This window comes from Oryctolagus cuniculus, chromosome 18 (assembly GCF_964237555.1).
Source record: "Oryctolagus cuniculus chromosome 18, mOryCun1.1, whole genome shotgun sequence".
NCBI classification, from domain to species: Eukaryota; Metazoa; Chordata; class Mammalia; order Lagomorpha; family Leporidae; genus Oryctolagus; species Oryctolagus cuniculus.
This window is the reverse complement of record NC_091449.1, coordinates 4,340,711-4,362,596: the sequence shown is the minus strand read 5'-3', so window position 1 is coordinate 4,362,596 and position 21,886 is coordinate 4,340,711. Positions and strand designations below refer to the sequence as shown.

At 59.2% G+C, this 21,886-nt stretch overlaps 1 protein-coding gene across 6 annotated transcripts in view; it reads right to left on the bottom strand.

The window, feature by feature from the left end:
* Positions 1-1,216: 1,216 nt before the first annotated feature.
* The window catches only part of LOC103345057 (leukocyte immunoglobulin-like receptor subfamily A member 5), a 33,790-nt gene continuing 13,120 nt past the window's right edge, over positions 1,217-21,886 (bottom strand). For 3 of the 6 annotated variants that reach the window (XM_070062913.1, XM_070062916.1, XM_070062901.1), the window contains 2 exons: positions 2,041-2,199; positions 1,217-1,478 (listed from right to left, as the gene is read on the bottom strand). In XM_070062913.1, the coding sequence (XP_069919014.1) occupies positions 1,289-1,478; positions 2,041-2,199 (349 nt within the window). In that variant the 3' untranslated portion in view covers positions 1,217-1,288. Of the gene's footprint in view, positions 2,200-21,886 lie in introns of all 6 variants that reach the window. The other 3 variants (XM_070062909.1, XM_070062905.1, XR_011384153.1) reach the window with 2 other exon arrangements.

Sequence of the window (21,886 nt, the reverse complement as noted above, 5' to 3'; positions counted from 1 at the left end):
TCCACAGAGCCTGCACTCAGCACACTGGTGAGCACTGCGCCTGACCCTAACCCTTGCCAGGATGTCGGTCAATGCGAGCGCCTGACTCCATGCAGGGGGTGGGCTGCTCTGTGCTGTGCCTACACTGGGTCTGGTGCTTTGAGGAACTACGAGCCTCTTGCCGCAGTGGCCAAACCCTGCACATTCCAGCCGCGTCTCAGGGCTGCGATTTCCCCACACTCTGACCACACTCTGCCTACTGTGTCTTCGAGAAGTGACCAGTGAGGTGGCGTGGGGGGTGCCTCTCTCTGGCATTATTTGCACTTCCCTTCCCTTGTGCTGAGTGAGTTGCACCCTTGCTTTTCCTACTGTGGCTTCCAGATCTTCATACAATGTGTTCTTGTCTTTCTGTTCCCTTCGTAGCTGTCCACGGTGCACAGAGTTCTGAAGTTTTGAGGATGATCAATGCAGCCATTTTCCTGTTTGTTCCTCATACTTTCAGAATCACAGCTAAGACGCTGTGATGAAGTCTGAGGTCATATTTACCCAGGTATTTCCTTCTAGGAGTGTTTAAAAATTTTTTGTAAACTCTGATTTATTTATTCGAGAGGTAGGGACAGAGAGGAGAGACAGCAACAGAGATTTGCCACCTTCTGGCTCACTCCCCAGACGGCTGGGCCAGGCTGAAGCCAGGAGCTTCTTTTGGGTCTCCCACGTGGGTGCAGGGCCCCAAGCATTTGGGCCATCCTCTGCTGCTTTCCCAGGGGCATTAGCAGGGAGCTGGATCAGAAGTGGGGCAACCGAGATTGGAACTGGTGGTCATATGGGATGCCGGCGCTGCAGGTGTTGGCTTTACTCCCTCAGCTACGCTGTGGGGGGGTGGGGTCCCAGCCCATAACTGGAAACACTGGTGCAGAATCCACAGCGCTCTCTCAATCCCACCTCCCTGAACTCTGTGGGAAACGCAGACTTGCACCACACGGACAAGCAGAGTAACCAGCCACCAGAGGAAGCCGGGCAGGCATCCGCACTCTTCCAGAACACCGGGAGCTGCCGTCCGCCAGAGCCGCCGTGTTGTGGGGTTTATGTTAGTTGTGCATTGAGAAATCCAGATGACCTTGAACTTCCCGTGCCTGAAGAAACCCTGCACACACTTTCTTTCACTTCTGTGTGGTCCTCTCAGAGGGTGGATTCCCACGGTCATCTGGGATTTTACCTTAGAGTTTGATAAGCCACACGTTTTAAAAAATATTTATTTAAAAATCAGAGTTACAGAGAGAAGGAGAGAGAGAGGTATCCATCTGCTGGTTTAATCCCAATGGGTCCTCACAGCTGGAGCTTGTCTGATCTCCAGCCAGGAGCCAGGAGCCAGGAGCCAGGAGCCAGGGGCCAGGAGCCAGGAGCCAGGAGCCAGGAGCTTCTTCTGGGTCTCCCAGATGGATGCAGGGGCCCAAACTCTTGGGCCATCTTCTACTGCTTTCCCAGGCCATAGCAGAGAGCTGGATTGGACGTGGGGCAGCCAGGACTTGAACTGGCGCCCACAGGGGATGCCGGCACCTCAGGCAGCAGCTTTTATCCATTAAGCCACAGCACCAGCCCAGATCTATTGATTCTGACCTCCCACTTCTGGCCCCACCTGTCATGGCCTCCTTTTGGTGAGCAGAATTTTAAACCCATCTTGAGTGACAGGTGTCCCACCACATCCTGGCCCACTTGCTGAAGGTCAAGGGGAACGAATCCTGGCGTTACCCTCTCCGCGGGCGGCAGGGCCCGGGCTCCTGTGGACACTCAGGGCCACTGAGCTGTGTGCGGTCCCTGGAGAGGAACAGCACAGAACCGCACGGGAGCCTGCAGGGCGGTGGGCAGGGCTGCAGGAGGCCGGAGCCCCTTCCCAGAATGCGCATGGGAGCCCGGGGAAGCAGCACCGCCAGCAGCCCACCCGGGTCCCTGCCCCTGAGCAGGATTCCCACAACCCCAGGTGAGGTCCGCCCACTTCCCACAACTTCTCACCATGCATGCCCAGATCCCCCCTCCCCCGCACCAGGGCTTGGCCTCTCTGACCCAGCTCTGTCCTCTCTCCAGGTCACCGCTGGCCTGCAGCCCGGGTCCTTCTGTGGCTGTACCAAGCCTCCGCCAGCAGAAGCCCGAGGCCCAGCAGGACCAAGCCCGCCTCGCCCATGCGGATGAGGTTCTCCAGGGTGTGGTCCTGGGGCGCTGGGGCTGGGGGTGTGCATGGAGGGGTCACCGAGGCTGGCCAGCCCCAGTGACCCAGGACCCCACCTCCCCGCAGCAGCCTGAGCCCTGGGTCAGGCCTGTAGCTCACTCACCAGTGGGGGAGCCTTGCTGGGGGTGCGAGGGGCTGCTGGGCTCTGGTCCTCCTGAGAACAGGCACAGGACAGTGAGGAGAAGGAGACCCCGGCCTGCTCCGCACTGTGTGCTTCCCAGCCTCTCGTCTCGCGACGCAGTTCAGCGTGGTCCTCGTGTAAGTCGCCCACACATCACTCTGTCTGTGTTCTGGAGCCGCCAGGGAACTCCGCAGGGGCCGAGACATGTGGCAGCCAAGCCTGGCGAGCTTCTCCCTACAGGAGCAGGTCCCGGGCCCACCCTGGGCCATGACCAGGCCCCACTAGGCTCGATAGTCTCTGTCCTACTCTAATAGACACCCCGGGGTGTGAGGCCCGTCCTGGGTGGGTCCTGTCCAGTTCTGCAATGCTCGCCCGCTGTGGGAGCCCGGCCTGGGGCTGCCGGCCAGGGCGCTGGGCAGAGCCCGTCAGGCCCTCTGCAGGAACCACTGAGGGTCCTGCTGGGTCAGGAGGGAAGAGGGGCGGGGCTGCACACTGGCTCCGCCCACACCCTATCCCTCCTGCCCTGCAGTCCCACCGCCCTCACTCTGGGTGTCTGGCCCAGGAGCCCCAGGCCCCTTGCCCAGTTCCCATCTACGCCTCCTTTCAGTGTCTCCGTGACCTACCCAGCTCCTGCTCAGGCTGTGGCTTCCTCACCTGTCACCCCAGCTCCAGGGCGTCACTGGGCTCTGACCACACAGAAGGATTCTCCCTGTAGGAGCCATAGCATTGGAATGCCCACCTGCGACTGGGAGTCACAGGGCCCACAGGGAACAGGGCCTGGGACTGTGCACTAGGGCGTGGCTCTGAGCTCTGGGTCCTGGCAGCCCAGGGCGCCCCTTCCTCTGTCAGAATGAACCTGTGGAATCCCAGCTGGGAGCGGCACTGGAGGGTCACATTGCCCCCTGAGTTCACCACGGGGCTGGGCAGGGGCGAGAGGCTGGGCTTGCCGTAGGCTCCTGGGAGAGGAGGAGCAGTCATGTGAAGTAGGGCTCACCCCCCACGGTACCCCCAGGGCTGCGCTATGAGAGGGGGACCCCTGGGAGCAGACCCCTCCCTGAGGGCACAGCCTGTGGGGCTGGGACCCTGTGTGACCCTCACCTGACACCCCAGCTCCAGGGTGTCACTGGGCTCTGACCAGCCAGCAGCGCTGAGGCAGACACAGCAGTAGCGCCCGCGTACACCTCAGCCATGAGAGGGATGGAGAACTTGACTTTGTTTCTGGGCTCCAGGGGCATCTGTCTGTCCCAGGGCTCTGGGATTCTCTCTCTATACAGACGGCACTCCTGGGCCTCCAGGGTCCCCTGACACCACAGGGCTCCAGGCCTGCCCAGGGTGATCACAGAGCCTGGCTCAGCCCGAAGGCTGGGTCTGGGGAGGGTCCCTGGAAGGAAACCAGAGGCTGGGTCCCAGGACCACGTCCCCTCGCAAGCCAGGACCCTCCCAGACGCCCTCCTCACCAGACAGGGCTGGTCCCCACCCCAGCTGCCCAGGGTGGCCCTTGTCCCATGGAGGGGGGACCAGCACAGTGGGGGCATGCTCACCTGCCTGCACTCGGGTCCTGGGGCCTGCACACAGCCCTGGAGGAGAGCTCCCCGTGAGAGGTTTGCCCCTGTCCCCGTCCTCTCCTCCCCTGGGCTCCTGAGCTTGGGGTCTCCAGGGAGCAGGGCCTGGCAGTGGGCAGGGGCAGGGTCCCTCCCAGAGCAGGGTCTCCTCACCCTGTCTTCCAGTCTCCCCAGAGCAGGACCACGAAGGACAGGTTCATGGCGTCTCCTGACCGGCCCCGGCACAGCGCCCACGGCACGGACACACATCAGGTGTGGAAGCTTGGAGGCTGGGTCCTCCCAGAATTGCAGGGCTGTTCCACCCGCAGCCCCACAGGAAGGGAAACCGCACCTCACCCCCAGCCAGGCCCTCAGTCCCCAGGATGGGGAGGGCACAGGCTCCCTGCAGGGATGGGGGCCCCACCCCCGCCCTGTCAGCGGGCTCCGCCCTCCTCTCCCCAGGGCCAGGACCCAGCATCATGGACACGGGGCCTCCCTAGTGGCCCTCCTAGTGGGCTGACTCCTGCCCCGGGATGTCTTGTCTCCGCCTTCAGTTGCTGTGCACACAGCATGCAGGATCCCAGCCCCAGGCACATTTCCCGCCAGATGTTTCGCAAGGGCCAACTTCCTTCCTGCCGTGTCCGGGCACCACGTCCCCAGTGGGCACAGGGCGCCTCCATGTGTAGCCGTGTGCCAGGTGTGACATTTCATGGCTGAAACTGACAGGATCCTTCCTGGAATTTCCGGGCCCTAGACTCCTGCAGGGAGCTGTGACAAATACTCGGGTGGTGGGGGTTGGCGCTGTGGCGTAGTGCACTGGCATCCCATATGGGCACAGCTTCCTGGTCCAGAGCTGCTCTTCCGACCCCGCCCCCTGCCATGGCCGGGGAAGCAGTGGAAGGTGACCCCAGTGCTTGGGCCCTGCCCCAAAAGCGGCTCCAGGCTCCTGGCTTTGGATTGGCCCAGCTCCGGCCGTTGCAGCCATTTAGGGGGTGAACCAGCGGATGGAAGACCTTCCTCTCTGCCTCTCTCTAACTCTGCCTTCCAAACACATCTTTAACAAAAAAGATTCAGATGGTGGAGAACCCTCCTATGGTTTTGTAGGTTGCTGTGTTGGAGAAAGAGGGGCCTGGATCCACAAGAACAGGTGAGTGTGGGGGAGGGGCTTCCTGGGTGGGGGGGAGTGGCCGCACAAGCCCAGCCGCATCCAGGGATGAGCTGCTTGGAGCCCCAGTGTCCCCGCCTGGCAGGCCTCTCTGGGCTCTCAGGGGCGCTGAGACAGGAGCAGGCAGTGGGCAGTGGGCGGGCTGGGACACAGTCAGCTTGAGGTGGGAGGAGGGTGGGCGGCTGGTCAGCTCCAAGCCATTGGCTGCCGCCTGGCCACTTGGGCGAAGCCTGCACAAACAGCTCCAGAGCCACCAGGCCCTGCCTTCCCATGAGGAAACCACAAATTCCACAACGTTGTACATGCATACCTGCGCCAGCTGGAAACACCCAAGAGGGCCGCCTAAAGACACCCCCGGGACGACCATGGGGTCATCCCACGAAATTTCCGTGAGGGGTCCTCCCACTCCCATCATGCACCTCCACTCCCTGACACTTCCCCTTTTTCCAAAACAGAGCCTGGAAATGAGTGGTGCTCAAGCCCCACCCCAAACTCCACCCACTTTGAATATTCAATCAGGCCACACCCCAGAATGAGCACTTTGCCTCTGGCTGGCAGATGAGGCGTTGGGAGGAGGATTGGGCTGGGGACGTTGTTTCTCCCAAGGGCCGTTTGGATGTTGGCAGCATCATTCCGGGCCCGTCCTGCTCATCAACTTAAAGAATTCCCTGAGTTTGAGTCGCCTGTGGCTGCCGTGGCAGGGCCTGACCACGGGACTTCCTGGTCTCCCGTGGCCTGTAGGTTGCGTGCTCCCCTCCCCTGGATGACCTGGATCGCTGAGGCCCCCATGGAGGGTTTTCTCTATGGCGTGTGTTGTGCCTCTGTACTCACCTCTTTCTCTCGCTCCAGCTGGCCTGATCCTGGGGTGCACTCACGAACCCTGCGTTCCTGCACCCCTCGAGGCCTCCACGTGCATCCTTCCGTGCATAATGGAGGAAGAAGCCGTGAGTCCATTCTGGGGACCCCGCTGCCTGCCCCGCACGGAGCCGCCCATGAGGGGGCCGCCAACACCCCCATTGTTCACGTGGGCACTGGGCGTGGCTGTGGTTGGGTTTGCTATGGGGGCGGGGACACGTGTGTGGGGGCTGCATCACCAGCAACGAGGTGCGGGGATCACCGAGGGCCCTTCTGGGTCAGGAGGGAAGAGGGGCGGGGCTGCACGCTGGCTCTGCCCACACCCTTCTCCCGCCTGCCCTGCAGTCCCACCACCCTCACTCTGGGTGTCTGGCCCAGGAGCCCAGGCCCTGCACCCAATTCCCATCTACACCTCCTCTCAGCGTCCCCGTGACCTACCCAGCTCCTGCTCAGGTGTGGCTTCCTCACTGTCACCCCAGCTCCAGGGCGGCACTGGGCTCTGACCAGCATGCAGCGCTGAGGCAGACACAGCAGTAGCGCCCCGCGTACACCTCGGCCATGAGAGTGTGGGGAATTGGCCTTGTTTCTGGGCTCCAGGGGCATCGCTCTGTCCCAGGGCTCTGGGATTCCCTCCCTATACAAATGGCACTCCTGGGCCTCCAGGGTCCCCCACACCACAGGGCCCCAGGCCTGCCCAGGGCGATCACAGAGCCTGGCTCAGCCCAGAGGCTGGGTCTGTGGAGGGTCCCTGGAAGGAAACCAGAGGCTGGGTCCCAGGACCACGTTCCCTTGCAGGCCAGGACCCGCCCAGACGCCCTCCTCACCAGACAGGGCTGCTGTCCCCACCCCAGCTGCCTGGGGTGGCCCTTGTCCCATGGGGTGGGACCCGGCACAGTGGGGGCACGCTCACCTGCCTGCACTCGGGTCCTGGGCCCGCACAGCCCTGGAGGAGAGCTCCCCGTGAGAGGGTTGCCCCGGCCCCTGCGCATGCCCTCTCCTCCCCGGGGCTCCTGAGCCTGGGGTCTCCAGGGAGCAGGGCCTGGCTGTGGGGGGGGGGGACGGGGTCCATCCCAGAGCAGGGTCTCCCCTCCCCGTCTTCCCGTCTCCCCAGGCAGAGCAGGACCACGAGGGCGGGTGTCATTGCATCTCCTGACCGGCCCCGGCACAGCGCCCGCGGCACGGACACACACCGGGTGTGGACGCTCGGAGGCCGGGTCCTCCCAGCATCGTAGGGCTGTTCCGCCTGCAGCCCACAGGAAGGGGCACCGCCCCCACCCCAGCCAGGCCCTCAGTCCCCAGGATGGGGGCACAGGCGCCCTGCAGGGATGGGGCCCCGCCCCGCCCTGTCAGCCGGCTCCGCCCTCCTCTCCCAGGGCCAGGACCCAGCACCAAGGACACGGGCCTCCCGGAGCCGCCCCTCAGGTGGGCTGATGCGCCCCGGGGTGGGGTCGTCCCCGCCCTCAGCCCCTCCTGTGGGGTCGCAGCCCGGCCACTTCCGGAGGACGCAGGTGGGCACAGACCCGCTCCTGCCCGGCCCGGAGGTCCCGGGGCCCGACCCAGGGCGGGGGAGGCCCGGACGCCCCCTCCGCCGCGGACGCCGCTCCCACGCCCCTCAGCCACAGCTTCCCCTGACCCGACCACCCGCTGCGGGGCCCTGAGGCCTCCCAGGACCTGCGCCGCCCCCTCCCTGCCGCCTGCCCTGACTCCCGGGGGAGGCGCCCTCACTGCGTCCCCTCACACACCCCTCTGCCCTGAGCCTCAGCTTCCCCGTGTGGGCGGACACGGACTCACCTGAGGCGGCCTCGCGCACTCGCACACCGACTCTGGACTGCGCAGGCGCATCATGACGCGACTGGGCAGACGCACAGGGACTTTGGAGTGCGCAGGCGCTGCCAGCCAGGTGATTCGCAGACGCACACCGACAGGTGACTGCGCAGGCGCACACTTACACATGCCTGCAAAGGTGCACACCGACATGCGGCGCTCAGACGCCTCCTGAGGGGACTGTGCGCAGGGTTGCCTCCTTCTCTGTGAAGGAAGAGTGCAGGTCCTTGTAGGAAACGTGAACCCTGACTGCTGCTCTGCGCGGCCCTGCAAGTCCTCGCCAGACCAGGTGGGCGAGAAGAAGCCACAGAAGCGTCCGAATTGGGAAGGAAGAAGCCATGTCGGCTCTTTCCTCATGAGGCCTTCTTACCTAAGACTACCTCTTTCCTGATGACGTCATCTTACCTAAAGACAACCCAACGTCTCAACCAGAAACTGCCCTCACTGGTCACCGTCAGGTCGCAGGATCGCGGTCCACACACGAACTCCCGTCAGCGCTCCAAGGGAGATCCACACAGCTCCACTTAGCAGAGCCCAGACCTCCAGCAGCCGGGAGTGAATTCCTCTGCTGCAGGAGGTGAATGCAGAGACCCCGCGTGGGTTCACAGCGCATCTGCAGCTCCGGAACGGGGGCATCAGACCGAGGGGCGCAGTCGCGGGGCGGCCCTGGGAGGTCACTTGCCGTGCACATGCAGGGGAGACGAGGGAGGGAACGGGGGTTCCGTGTCCCCCGCTTTATCGCCTCGCAGCCGTGGAGAGACGTGGGACTCTGCACAGCACCTTCCCCGTCCGGAAAAGGGAGCACGGGCTCCGACTCCTTTCTGAGTTACAGAACTGCGAGGACCATGACCATCTCCCTGCAGGTGCAGGAGGGAGGGTGGGGGCGGGAAGGCGGGTTTTCTGTGCTCCCTGGAAGTGATGGCGAACAAGGCCCCGCCCACCTGCCCTGGCTTGTGCCCCCAAGGCCCTGAGTGCTCGCCTTGGGGGAGATGACAGTGGCTGGATTTCAGAGACAGCGTCAGGGACCGTGGCAGGGCCGCTCTAGCTCTGGGAGTCCACACCTGAGACTGGGTTTCTTCTCTTGTCCTGGGGCACAGGGACCGGCTCCCCCCACCTCCCCCAACACAAACTCTCTCCAAACACCGACCATCATTATGGAGTCAACCCCTGTGAGGATGAGGCCAATGTCCCCACGGAATCTCCCGGGGTGGCGCGGGGGTCCACCTCTGGTTTCACATGAGATTCTGATCTTCTATTTTTAAATTCTGAAAATTTGGGAGGCTGTGAGAAAGAGTGAGTGTGTGAGTGAGCGAGCTCCATCCACTGGTTCACTCCCCAAATGCCTATCATGGCCGGTTTGAACCAGGGCCAACACCAGGGGCCAGGAGCTCCATCCATGCCCCGACACAGGAGGCAGGAACCCAGCTACCCAACCAAGGACCACGGCTCCAGGACCTGCATGAGCAGGGAGCCGGGCCCAGACCTGCAGCCGAGAATTGAACCCGGGCCTCCCTTTGTATCGTGGGGCCTTTGTTTCCTCCTGAGGTCGGTGTTCTCGTTGAGGGTTCAGCTGCAGTGGGTTCTGCTCCCCATGGAGTGGCCCCAGCTCCCTTTCTGTGGTCTCCCCCAGTACCCCTGGGGGCTGGGTGCCCAGCAGACGGCAGCTCTCTGGTGGATAATGTGGGTTTGCAGGTTCCCCCCCACTTGGTCAGACTCAGCCTCGTGCTCTCGTGAAGGCCATGGGTGTTGATTTTTTTTTTTTTTGACAGGCAGAGTGGACAGTGAGAGAGACAGAGGAAAAGCTCTTCTTTTGCCGTTGGTTCACCCTCCAATGGCCGCCGCGGCCGGTACGCTGTGGCCGGCGCACCGCGCTGATCCGATGGCAGGAGCCAGGTACTTATCCTGGTCTCCCATGGGGTGCAGGGCCCAAGCACTTGGGCCATCCTCCACTGCATTCCCTGGCCACAGCAGAGAGCTGGCCTGGAAGAGGGGCAACCGGGACAGAATCCGGCGCCCCGACCGGGATTAGAACCTGGTGTGCTGGTGCCGCAAGGTGGAGGATTAGCCTAGTGAGCTGCAGCGCCGGCCCAGGTGTTGGGTTTTCAGGACTTTGCTTCCAGATCTGCAGGTGCAGGCTCCCTGCGTGTGGTTGCTGGGGTCCAGAGACCCCAGTCCCCTCCTCCGGAGACCTGCAGAGTTCAAACGCGCTCTTCCGGAGACCTGGGAATCTCGGGTGCTCTCTGGAGACCCCACACACCAACTTCCGGAAACTGAGAGACCCCACACTTCTCCTCCGGAAACCCGAGGAGTTAGAAGCACTCTTCCAGAAACCCCGCACACCCCCCTTCCAGAAACTCAGAGACCCTGCACTTTTCTTCTGGAAACCGCAGACGCACTCTTCCGGTTAGCAGGGGTGTCAGACACCCCCTCAAGATACATAGGCGGGCAGACATGGGGGTAGAGCTGCAGTGGAGCCTGGGCCTCCCTGGGGTAGAGCTGCAGAGGAGGCTGGGCCAGAGCAGGTGTGTGGCTCTCCACTTCTTAGGCGTGAGTTGTGTTATGCCCAGATAAGTAGCTCCCCAGGAAGCCATCAGCGACCAGATCACACCGAAATGCAAAGGCAAGGTTTATTTTAAAAGTACAAGACATGGCAGGAATTCATCTGGCCAGACGATGCAGCGTAGGTCAGAGGAAGGCCCCGGGCTTTGTTTAGGAGCACTTTTAAAGGAAAAAAACCACAGGGTTACATCAGCCGGGGCTTACAGGACGGGGCTGTTCTGGGTTTTTCTTATTCGAGGGGGGGGGGTGTCTCCGTTTGGCTTTGGATTCAGGGAGTTACCTCATTTGGTAATCTCTACTGAGCTGCCTTTGGTCTGCTGAGCTGTCCTTGGTAAGCTTTGATATCCCTGGAATGCCTGAATGCCTGCTTTTACAAGGACTCGGGTCTGCTATGGGAAATGGAGGCTGCTTTTTATTTAATTTTCTGTAAATGGAGTCACTTTGGTTCTTCAGGTTGCACGTAGTCTTCCTTCCACGCAGAAAGTGCTGGGGAGGAAGGGTGAGGCACCCTTGGCAACCAGGTGCCCCAGATCCGCAGCAGCAGCCACGCTCGTAGATCCTCTGGGTCCCTGCTGGGCTGTGCTGGGGACAGCTCTTTCCTCCCATCTTCTATGTAGTGACCCATCACCCAGTCCTGTCACACAGCTTCCCAGGGCGGGGCGTCCTTGAAAGTCTGTGTCCATGTTCCTCAAAACTGTCATCAAAGTCATCACCAACAAGGGAATCGGAGAGTCTAAAGAGACAGAGAGAACCAGAGGTAGTGTGAGATCTTAGAGAAGATAAAGGATTAGCTTCCAACTCAGGAAATCTAAATAAACCATGGACTAGTTGAGCTAAGGGAGCTGGGAAGAAATGTGCCATATTAACCTACAATGCTAACAGGGAGCTGTGTGAAGGGTCTATAGCAACCCCATGTGGTAACATCACATTTGTTCCCTAAAACCATTCTAGAAGTCTATTAAAAATCAGGTAAAATTCCCACATGAGGGCTGAAGACCTTGGCTGTCTCCTTACCCAGCACCACCAACTGTAGGACAACACTGGGGGCTGCCCAGGTGACGCTCCTTCTGTGGGCACTGGTAACACCTGGGGTGTTGTATCCGTGGGAGTCCTCGCTATGTCTCACTAGTAACACCCTGCAGTGTTGTATCCTGTGAATCCATGCCAGGTTGCCACTGGTAACACCGTGCATTGTTGCATCTGTGGGAGTCCTCCCTATGTCGGCACTGGTAACACCCTGCAGTGTTGTATCCATGGTAGTCCTGATGAATCAGCCTCCTTCTGCAACCCCAGTTCCTTCTCCAACACCTCGTGTGTGGCTTCCCAAGATCTCCAGTTGGGACAAGGAAGATACAGGGGTTTCCTGGCACGGGATCTTCACACTCCCACTCCAGGCAATCACAGAACCTAGTCCGGCAGATATGATAGGAATAGGAAAACCCCTTGGAAGAAAATACAGCCTAGAGTTTGGTGGACTAGCAGAGAGAAACCATTTGTTCCTGTTCTTGGGGAATGGGAGTGGCAGAAATAAATTTAGATGAGAGGCCTATCGTTATTTTATTTTAAAATACTTATAATTTTGTTTGAAAGAGGAAGAGAAAGAGGGAGAGATCTGTTGTTTGCTGGTTCACCACCCAAATGCTGGTAATAGCCAGAGCTGCTCTAGGTTGTCAGGAGCCTGGAGCTGCAGCCAATCTCCCTCCTGGAGGCAGGAACCAAGCATTGAGCCACTGCCTGTCTCCTAGGTGTGCAGTAATGGAAGCCACCTCAGAGGTAGATCTGGACCTAACCCAGGCACTCTGCTGTGGGATTCAGGCATCCCAATCAGGGACTTAACTGCTGTCCCAACTCCCACCCTATAATTCTGTTGTAAAAAAGTGTTAGGCCAGCGCCGCACCTCACTAGGCTAATCCTCCACCTGCGGCGCCAGAACCCTGAGTTTTTGTCCTGTTTGGGGTGCCAGATTCTGTCCTGGTTGCTCCTCTTCCAGTCCAGCTCTCTGCTGAGGTCCAGGAAGGCACTGGAGGATGGCCCAAGTTCTCAGGCCCTGCACCCACATGAGAGACCAGGAGGAAGCACCTGGCTTCTGGCTTCAGATCGGCGCAGCCCGCCGGCCGTAGCAACCATTAATGAAGTGAACCAACGGAAGGAAAACCTTTCTCTCTTTCTCTCTCTCTCACTATCTAACTCTGCCTGTCAAAAAAAAAAAATGTGTTAATGAAACCCAGTCATTTGTGGAGAAATGGGTGGGACCGGAGAAGATGAAGTGAAATACGCCTTCCCAGGAATCCAATGTAAGTTCTCTCTTCTATGCGGAAGTTAGAAAAGTTGATCTTGTAGCAGCACAGTAGGATGGTGATCAATAATGCATCAAAGGGTCTTGTGGGAGAGATGGAGGGAGGTTTGGTCCACAGGTCCCAAAGTGTAATCACATAGAAGGAATGGCTCTAGTCTGCAGAGCACAAGGAGGCAACTGTCATTCACATAACCTGGGGTGTGTGTGTGTGTTTGTGTGTGTTTGACAAGTAGAGTTATAGACAGTGAGGGATAGACAGAGAGAAAGGTTTTCCTTCCTTTGGTTCACTCCCCTAATGGCTGCTACAGCCAGTGCTGAGCTGATTCGAAGCGAGGAGCTGGGTACTTCTTACCGGTCTCCCATGTGGGTGCCAGGACCCAAGCACTTGGGTCAAAAACTGCTGCCACCCAGGCCACAGCAGAGAGTGGACTGGAAGAGGAACAACCGGGACTACTACATGGTGCCCCAACCGGGACTAGAATCTGGGGTGCCGGTGCCACTGGCGGAGGATTAGCCAAGTGAGCCACAGCACCAGCCCTGTTGAGTGTTTTAGTAAACAACTCGACAAGAGGAGCTGGGGGCCTCAAACACAAGACATGACGAGATGGGAACACCCTGGTGAGATGAGCACACCTTCGAATTCCACACTGCGCCTCCTAAATTATTACGTGTTCATTTAAAGGGAAAAATAGGTGGTAAAAATGTTTTTGCTAATTGTGTCTTCCTTCTTAATCGAGCTGAAATTCACAGAGCACAGATTACAGACCTAACAGAAATTTAACTCACGGCTGTAGCTGCCTCTCACATTCACTGTGTCGTGTACCCACCAGCACCTGTCACAAACATCTTCATTAGTGGAGACAGAAACCCCAGACCAACTCAGCAGGCACCTGCATGCTCCCTCCCCACACCCGAGTCCACGTTCTGCCCTCTGAATCTGCACCCCCGGGCACCTCTCAGAGCAGAATCAGAGCATGGTGTCTGTGACACCGGCTGATTTCTGTATTGTCATATCTTCAGGGTTTCTCCACGATTATCCAGAACCTCCTTCTTTTCTAACAGGAGAGTATCAGCCGTGTCTACAAACACCGCCTGTTGTGGACGCACTCATCTGTTGTGCTTCTTCTGGTTGCTGGCATCTTTGGGCTCATGTGAATGAGGCTGCTATGAACCCATGGATCTAAACACCTGCTTGGGTTCCTGCATCAATCCCTGTGGTTATATGTGCAGGAGACGAACTGTTGGATTGTAAGTTAGTTCCAAGAAACATAGTTTTCCTTCTTTATTGTGCTGAAATTCAAATAACATAAAACCAGCCCTTTAAAGTGTATAGTTTGCTGACTTTTAGTACATTCACAATATGTACAACTTTAGTTTTCTTAAAAAAATCATTTGTTTGAAAGAGTTACAGAGCTAGATAGAGACCAAGACAGAGAGAGAGAGAGAGAGAGAGAGAGAGAAAGTCTTTCATCTGCTGGTTCACGCACCAAATGGCCACAAAGGCCTGAGCCAGGGCTATGCCATGAGCAGGATCGTCTTCCCCATCTCCCGTGTGGGTGCAGGGGACCAGGGACTTGGACCACCTTCTGCTGCTTTCCCAGGTGCATTAGCAGGGAGCTAGAGCAGAAGTGAAGCAGCTGGGACTCAAAGCCACGCCCTATGGGGTGTTGGCCCTGCAGGCTGGGGATTTAATGTGGTGTGTACAGTGCCGGCCCCACATGAACTCTTCTAGCTCCATTGTCATCCCTCCAATCACATGCCCCACACTGACTAAGCTGCTCCAGTCCCCCTTTGCCCTAAGTAACTGCTTGGCTCCATGGAGTTTGGACTTCTGCTTCCCTGCATATCACTACGCAGCAGGAACCCGAGGTGCACAGCGGGGCCCTGACGGAGGAGCCCCCGGCACCCGGAAGGCAGCTGGGGGCGTCTCTTCCCAGCCCGCATCACAGACCTCACGGGGCTCCTGGAGGGTGGCCGTATGACGGCTAGCGGCACCCCCACAGAAAGCATGCTTGTTTCAGAGCGGCCGCTAAGCAGTGCCCAGACACCCGCCCGTCAGTCTCCCGGGCACCGGTTCCCGTGTGACCCTTCTGAGCCCCCACACGCAAGGCGTCCCAAGCCCAGGGAAGGACTCGGGGCCTGAGAGGCCGTGAGCGTCCCGTGTGGGATGGACCTCGCCCACCCTGAAATCCAGGCTGTGAGAGCCTGGCCCGGGCTGCAGGCCAGGGTGCTGGGCCGACCCCGAGTCCCTGTGTGACCCCATCAGGCCCTCTGCAGTGACCACTGAGGGCCCTGCTGGGTCAGGAGGGAAGAGGGGCGGAGCTGTATGCTGGCTCTGCCCACACCCTTCTCCCTCCTGCCCTGCAGTCCCACCGCCCTCACTCTGGGTGTCTGGCCCAGGAGCCCAGGCCCCGCACCCAATTCCCATCTACACCTCCTCTCAGCGTCCCCGTGACCTACCCAGCTCCTGCTCAGGTGTGGCTTCCTCACTGTCACCCCAGCTCCAGGGTGGCACTGGGCTCTGACCAGCCAGCAGTGCTGAGGCAGACACAGCGGTAGCGCCCCGCATACACCTCAGCCATGAGAGGGTGGGGAACTTGGCCTTGTTTCCGGGCTCCAGTGGCATCTGTGTGTCCCAGGGCTCTGGAATTCCCTCCCTATACAGACGGCACTCCTGGGCCTCCAGGGTCCCCAACACCACAGGGCCCCAGGCCTGCCCAGGGCGATCACAGAGCCTGGCTCAGCCCAGAGGCTGGGTCTGGGGAGGGTCCCTGGAAGGAAACCAGAGGCTGGGTCCCAGGACCACATCCCCTCGTAGGCCAGGACCCTCCCAGACGCCCTCCTCACCAGACAGGGCTGCTGTCCCCACCCCAGCTGCCCGGGGTGGCCCTTGTCCCATGGGGTGGGGGTGGGGGACCCGGCACAGTGGGGGCACGCTCACCTGCCTGCACTCGGGTCCTGGGCCAGCACAGCCCTGGAGGAGAGCTCCCCGTGAGAGGTTTCCCCTACCCCTGTGCCCGTCCTCTCCTCCCCGGGGCTCCTGAGCCTGGGGTCTCCAGGGAGCAGGGCCTGGCTGTGGGCGGGGCGGGGTCCCTCCCAGAGCAGGGTCCCCCCTCCCCGTCTTCCTGTCTCCCCAGGCAGAGCAGGACCACGAGGGCGGGGGTCATGGCGTCCTCTCTGCCAGCCACGGCACAGCGCCCACCGCACGGACACACACCGGGTGTGGACGCTCGGAGGCCGGGTCCTCCCAGCATCACAGGGCTGTTGCGTCCACACCCCACAGGAAGGAGCACCGCCCCCACCCCAGCCAGGCCCTCAGTCCCCAGATGAGGGGCACAGGCTCCCTGCAGGGATGGGGGCCCGCCCCGCCCTGTCAGCCGGCTCCGCCCTCCTCTCCCAGGGCCAGGACCCAGCACCAAGGACACGGACCTCCCGGAGCCGCCCCTCAGGTGGGCTGATGCGCCCCGGGGTCGTCCCCGCCCTCAGCCCCTCCTGTGGGGTCGCAGCCCGGCCACTTCCGGAGGACGCAGGTGGGCACAGCCCCGCTCCCGCCCGGCCCGGAGGTCCCGGGCCCGACCCAGGGCGGGGGAGGCCCGGACGCCCCCTCCGCCGCGGACGCCGCTCCCACGCCCCTCAGCCACAGCTTCCCCTGACCCGACCACCCCGCTGCGGGGCCCTGAGGCCTCCCAGGACCTGCGCCGCCCCCTCCCTGCCGCCTGCCCTGACTCCCGGGGGAGGCGCCCTCACTGCGTCCCCTCACACACCCCTCTGCCCTGAGCCTCAGCTTCCCCGTGTGGGTGCACACGGACTCACCTGAGGCGGCCTCGTGCAGATGCACACCGACTCTGGACTGCGCATGCGCACGTCAACAAGGGATTGCGCAGGCGCACACCACCACGGGCCTCGCGGACACAGCTCAACATGTGACTATACAGGCGCACAAGACAGGACTGCACACGCGCATGATGACAGGATACTGCACACACGACGACACGTGAGTGCGCAGGCGCACGCTGACATGCTGTGCTCAGACGTCACTGAGGGGAGTGCGCGCTGCTTTGCCGCTGTCTCCGTAGAGGAAGAGTGCGGACCTTGTAGGAAACGTGAACCCTGACTGCTGCTCTGCGCGGCCCTGCAAGTCCTCGCCAGAGCAGGTGGGCGAGAAGAAGCCTCAGAAGCGTCCGAATTGGGAAGGAAGAAGCCACGTCGGCTCTCTCCTGATGACGTTATCTTCTTACCTAAGACTACCTCTCTTTGCTGATGACGTCATCTTACCTAAAGACAACCCAACATCTCAACCGGAAGCTGCCCTCACTGGTCACCATCAGGTCACAAGATCGCGGTCCACACACGAACTCCCGTCAGCGCTCCAAGGGAGATCCACACAGCTCCACTTAGCAGAGCCCAGACCTCCAGCAGCCTGGAGTGAAACAAAACTCGTGATTTACATAGAAACACAAAAGCCCCATTTGAGCAGTGGGCAAAGCACTTGAATTGACGTTCCGGAGAGAAGATGTGATGACTGACAGGGGGATGCAAAATCTCTCAGACAAAAACAGCTTTGTCTGTGTCTGATGAGCTGTTTCTTCTGGTAATGTATTGAACGCCATCGATTCTTTAGTACCAAGCGACCGGTGCCTGCCTTCACCACCAACAACCAACCGGTGTGGTCGTGTCCCCTGCATTCTCTCTTCTTATAGGAACGAGTATTCTTTGTGAGCGTTTTCTTGGGAGTCTAAGTTTACGGGAGCATCCGTCCCAGGATTTCCCCATCTGACTGTTTCCGTCTCTGGTTTTGATAGCACTCTCTCCTTGCCTGATAAAACGTTCCTTTTTCCTGTCCTCGGGAACAGTGTATGTAAATTTGGGAGTGTGTGGGCATGCATGTGTATGTGTGTTTCCTACCTGAATAAATGTGTGAGGAATTCCCATGAAGCTTTGCAGCCTGGCGTTTAGATTGAGGGAGAATGTTGGATTCCCGAGTCACGGCATCGTCAGGTGTCAGGGCACGTTTTGGTCAGCCACAGTCGCCTGTACGCCGGCGCCCCCAACATTCTAATGAAGCTGACAGCTGCCGACCTCATCGCACTCTTGCTGCACGGCTTGTGCGTGCAGAGTCCTAGATACGCAGGTCTGCACCACTGCAGGAGGACGCCCGGCCCCCGGTGGATATTCTCATAGGAAAACAGCAGCGAGCTCTGACGTTCCCAGCCCAGGAGTGAACGGCGGAGTTCAGAGCCCAGAGTGAAGTAGCTGCCATCATGCAGTTGTGTGCCGGGACTCCTTGATGTCCCATGACCAGACTCACCCAGCACAGGTTCCTAGAGCCAATCCCCACCAGTACAGGTCACGTGGGTGGATTTACTGCAACTTCCTATTCCCATGAATTCAGTTCCTTTTATTTATTTGTTAAAGATTTATTTATCTATATATTTGAAAGGCAGAGTACCGGAGCGGGGTGGGGGGATGTAGTCTTCCATCCACTGGTCCACTCCCCAGATGGCTGCAGTGGTTATGGTAGACCAAGCTGTAGTCAGGGGCTTGGAACTCCATCCAGGTTTCCACATGGGTGCAGGTGCCCAAGACATGGACTTCTCCCGCTGCTTTCTCAAGTGCATCAGCCGGGAACTGGCTTGCTGTGGAGCAGCTGGGACTCGAACCCGTGCTCCCATGTGGGATGCTGGTGTCTCAGGCAGCACCTTCACTCGCTGAGTCACAACGCCAGCCCAGGTTCAATTATTATTTTTCTCCCAAAGAAACCTTTCCTTTAATGAATACAAATTTCATAAGTACAACTTTAGGAATAGAGAGATTCCTCCCACACTCTCACTCCTCCTCCTCCACCATCTCCCACTCCCAGTCCCATTCTCCACTAAGATGCATTTTCTATCAAATTTATTTTTTTAAAGATTTATGTATTTAGTTGAAAGTCAGAGTTACACACAGAGAGAAGGAGAAGCAGAGAGAGACAGAGCGAGAGGTCTTCCATTCACTGGTTCACTGCCCAATTGGCCACAAGAGCTGGAGCCGCTCCGATCTGAAGGAAGGAGCCAGGAGCTTCCTCTAGGTCTCCCAAATGGGTGCCGGGGCCCAAGCACTCGGGCCGTCTTCTACTGAGTTCCCAGGCCATAGCAGAGAGCTGGATCAGAAGTGGAGCAGCCGGGACTTGAACCCGAGCCCATATAGGATGCCGGCGCATCCAGCCAGGGCGTTAAACTGCTGTGCCACAGCGCCAGTCTCTCCAATCAATTTTACACTAAGACCAACTCTATACTAAATAAATATTTCAACAATTTGCACACACACACACATGCACACACAGTGTGGAGAACTAGTTTTACAGTTAATTTTTATAATACAACTCATGAAGATCAGAGGTCCTGCATGGGGAGTCAGTGCACAGAGATTCCTGTTGTTGATTTAACAATTAACATTCTTATGTATGATGTCAGTGATCATCCGGAGCTGTTGACATGAGCTGCCTTGGCTATGAGAGCCTTTTGGAGGCCGGCGCTGTGGCATAGTGGGTTAGGCCACTGCCTGAAGTGCCGGCATTCCATATAGGTATCAGTTCGAATCCCGGCTACTCCACTTCTGATCCAGCTCTCTGCCATGGCCTGGGAAAGCAGTAGAAGATGGCCCAAGTGCTTGGGCCCTGCACCTGCATGGAAGACCAGAGGAAGCTCCTGGCTCTTGATTTCAGATCAGTGCAGCTCCAGCCACTGCAGCCAATTGGGCACCAGTGGATGGAAGACCTCTCTCTCTGCCTCTCCTTCAATATCCATGTAACTCTGACTTTAAATAAATAAATAATCTTTCTTTTTTTATTTAAATAAAGCCTTTTGAGTCCACAAAAACTGTCTGTATTTAGACAGGGCCATGAGCAAAGTGGGAGTTCTCTCTTCCCTTCAGAGAAAGGCGCATCCTTCTTTGATGGTCCCTTCTTTCCACCAGGATCTCACCCACAGAGATCCTTCATGTAGGTCATTTTTTGTTTCATTGTCAGTTCTCAGAACCATGCAGTGTTCGCTCTTCCTGTGATGGCCTGCGTCCCTCAGGTCACCCTGTAACTGCCAGACAGGGTTTCGTCTGCTGCACGCAGAGAACAGCTCCTGCTACAGAGGGGAGAGGGACCAGACGGGCATCTCTCATGGAGAGAACAGACCCTGCTACAGAGGGGAGCGGGACTGGATGGGCATCTCTCACGCAGAGAACAAACCCTGCTACAGAGGGGAGCGGGACTGGACGGGCATCTCTCACACAGAATCAAGCGCCAACAAGGAGGGAGAGGATGCCATCGCCAGGGGAGCCACTGAATCCCACCCCGCAGGAGGAGTGCCCCCGAGCCCTGGGCTGGATTTCCCAGGCGCTTCCTTCGGTGGGCGCGTTGTGACCACTGAAGCCCTTGTCCCCTCTCGCAGGTCGGGGCTGGAAGGTCCACGCGCGAGCAAGGAGGGCCCAGCGTGACGTGGCTCCTCAGGCTTTGCAGACCCCGCCGTCAACCTCTCCCGCGTGGGAGACGAGGAGACGGCCTCTCCCCCGCCGGCTCTGGAGCTGTCCCAGAACCGAGAGCAGACGCCACCGGTGAGCGAAAGGTTCCTCCCAGCGCCTCAGAAACCACAGGGTGCGGGAGACAGAGTCACTGAGAGCCGAGCGCCCATTGGCTACCTCTCACCATGGCCGCATATACCCACAATACCCCGGGCGGCCTGGGGGGTGGGGTTGTACCTCAGCCCCACCCCCGAACTAGGAAGGCTTTGTCTGAGGGCAGGCGAGGAGTTGTCAGCAGGTCTCATAGCAACGGCTGAGCCCACCTCCTGTTAAAGATGGGACGACCTCATTTGGCCCCTGAGCAGGAAGTCCTGCCCCCTGCTGCATCCTGGGAGCCAATCACAGAGCTCGGGGGAAGTCCACTTCCTTTGGCCCAACCATGCACAGGCCGGAAGTCAATCCTAACCCGAAGGAAGTTTGTCTTCTAAGTTGAGCGTGGTTGCTCTTGGGTGTTTCTGGGCGTCCATGTTCGCTCTGGGGCTTCTGGGAGGATTTTCTGGGTCTTGGAGCAGAACTGCCTTTGTAAGCGCTGGTTTGGAGAGGATCTGCCAGCGGCTCTATGCAATGTTCTTTCCCTTCTAATATTTTCTAAGGAGCTTCATTAAATATAACTTATATCCCATAGAACCTACCCTGCACAGTGCTGACCCACAGAGCAGGTCCGCCACCTGTCAGCATCCCTTGGGCCCCCCGTGGAGACCTGCCCCACCCGACCCCAGTGATTTGGGAGGAGGGGCTGCCCTCGCTCAGCCTCGCGCTGCCAGAGGCACTCAGGTGCCAGTCATGGAGGCTAAGGCTGGGCTGCACGGCTCACAGTTTATCGTCTGGTGTCCACGCCCACTACGTGCCTGCAGACACAGTGTGAGGGCCACTGCAGAGCCACCTGCTGCTGCCGCTCCGTGTGGCGGGCCAAAACCCGCCGCCTCCAGCTGGGCCTTTGCCCTTCATTCTGGGTGGGATCAGCCCCGTTGTCGTGCTCAGAGAGAATGGCCTTGGCCAGAGGGAGGGTCCTCTCAGGGAGGACCCTGTGTGCTCCCTGCTGCCAGGGCTCCTTGCACGCAAAGGCCTGGCAGTGGGAACCGGAAGCATCTGACGCTATGAGCACCGGAGTTTAATTAAAATCCCCCACCAGCGATCATATCCGGGTGACGGGGAGGCACAGGGAGGGAGGACTCAGTGGCTGTCCACGGGGCGGCTCTGGGGCAGACCAGGAAACCAGTGCTCCCCAGATCCTGTGCCCACGGCTTGTCTTTGCAAGACCGAAAGAAGCCTTTGGAATCTGGAGCAAACCAGCATACGGGCCGGGACGCTTCGGGTCCGTGGGCTCAGCAGGGGTGGTCTTTGCCACCTGTGGGACGCCGGGTGGTGCTTGGGGATGCTCGTGGGCTGCTGCTACCCACGCCTCAGTGCACAGAAGGCCCTGGCCAAAACCACACCACACGGAAGGTTCCAGAAACCCTGTTACAGAATGTGACAGTGGTCCTCAACCAGGGACACTTCTGCTCCCTAGGGGGTCACTGTTGGAGACAGGTTTTGTGGCAAAACAGAACAGGAGATTCGCCACACTCAGGGCTTCAAGGTGAACAGTGGCACATTAGGCGTTCACAGCACAGCTCCACCGCCCCCGCCCACTCTGAGAGCGTCTGCATCCAGCACAGGAGCCCCCCTCCCCAAGCGGCCCATCTGCCCCCACCCTCACCCCCACCCCCTGAGTCTGCCAGTCTCTCTGTCACTAGGGATTCAACCAGTGAGATCGCACTTGGGCAGTGAG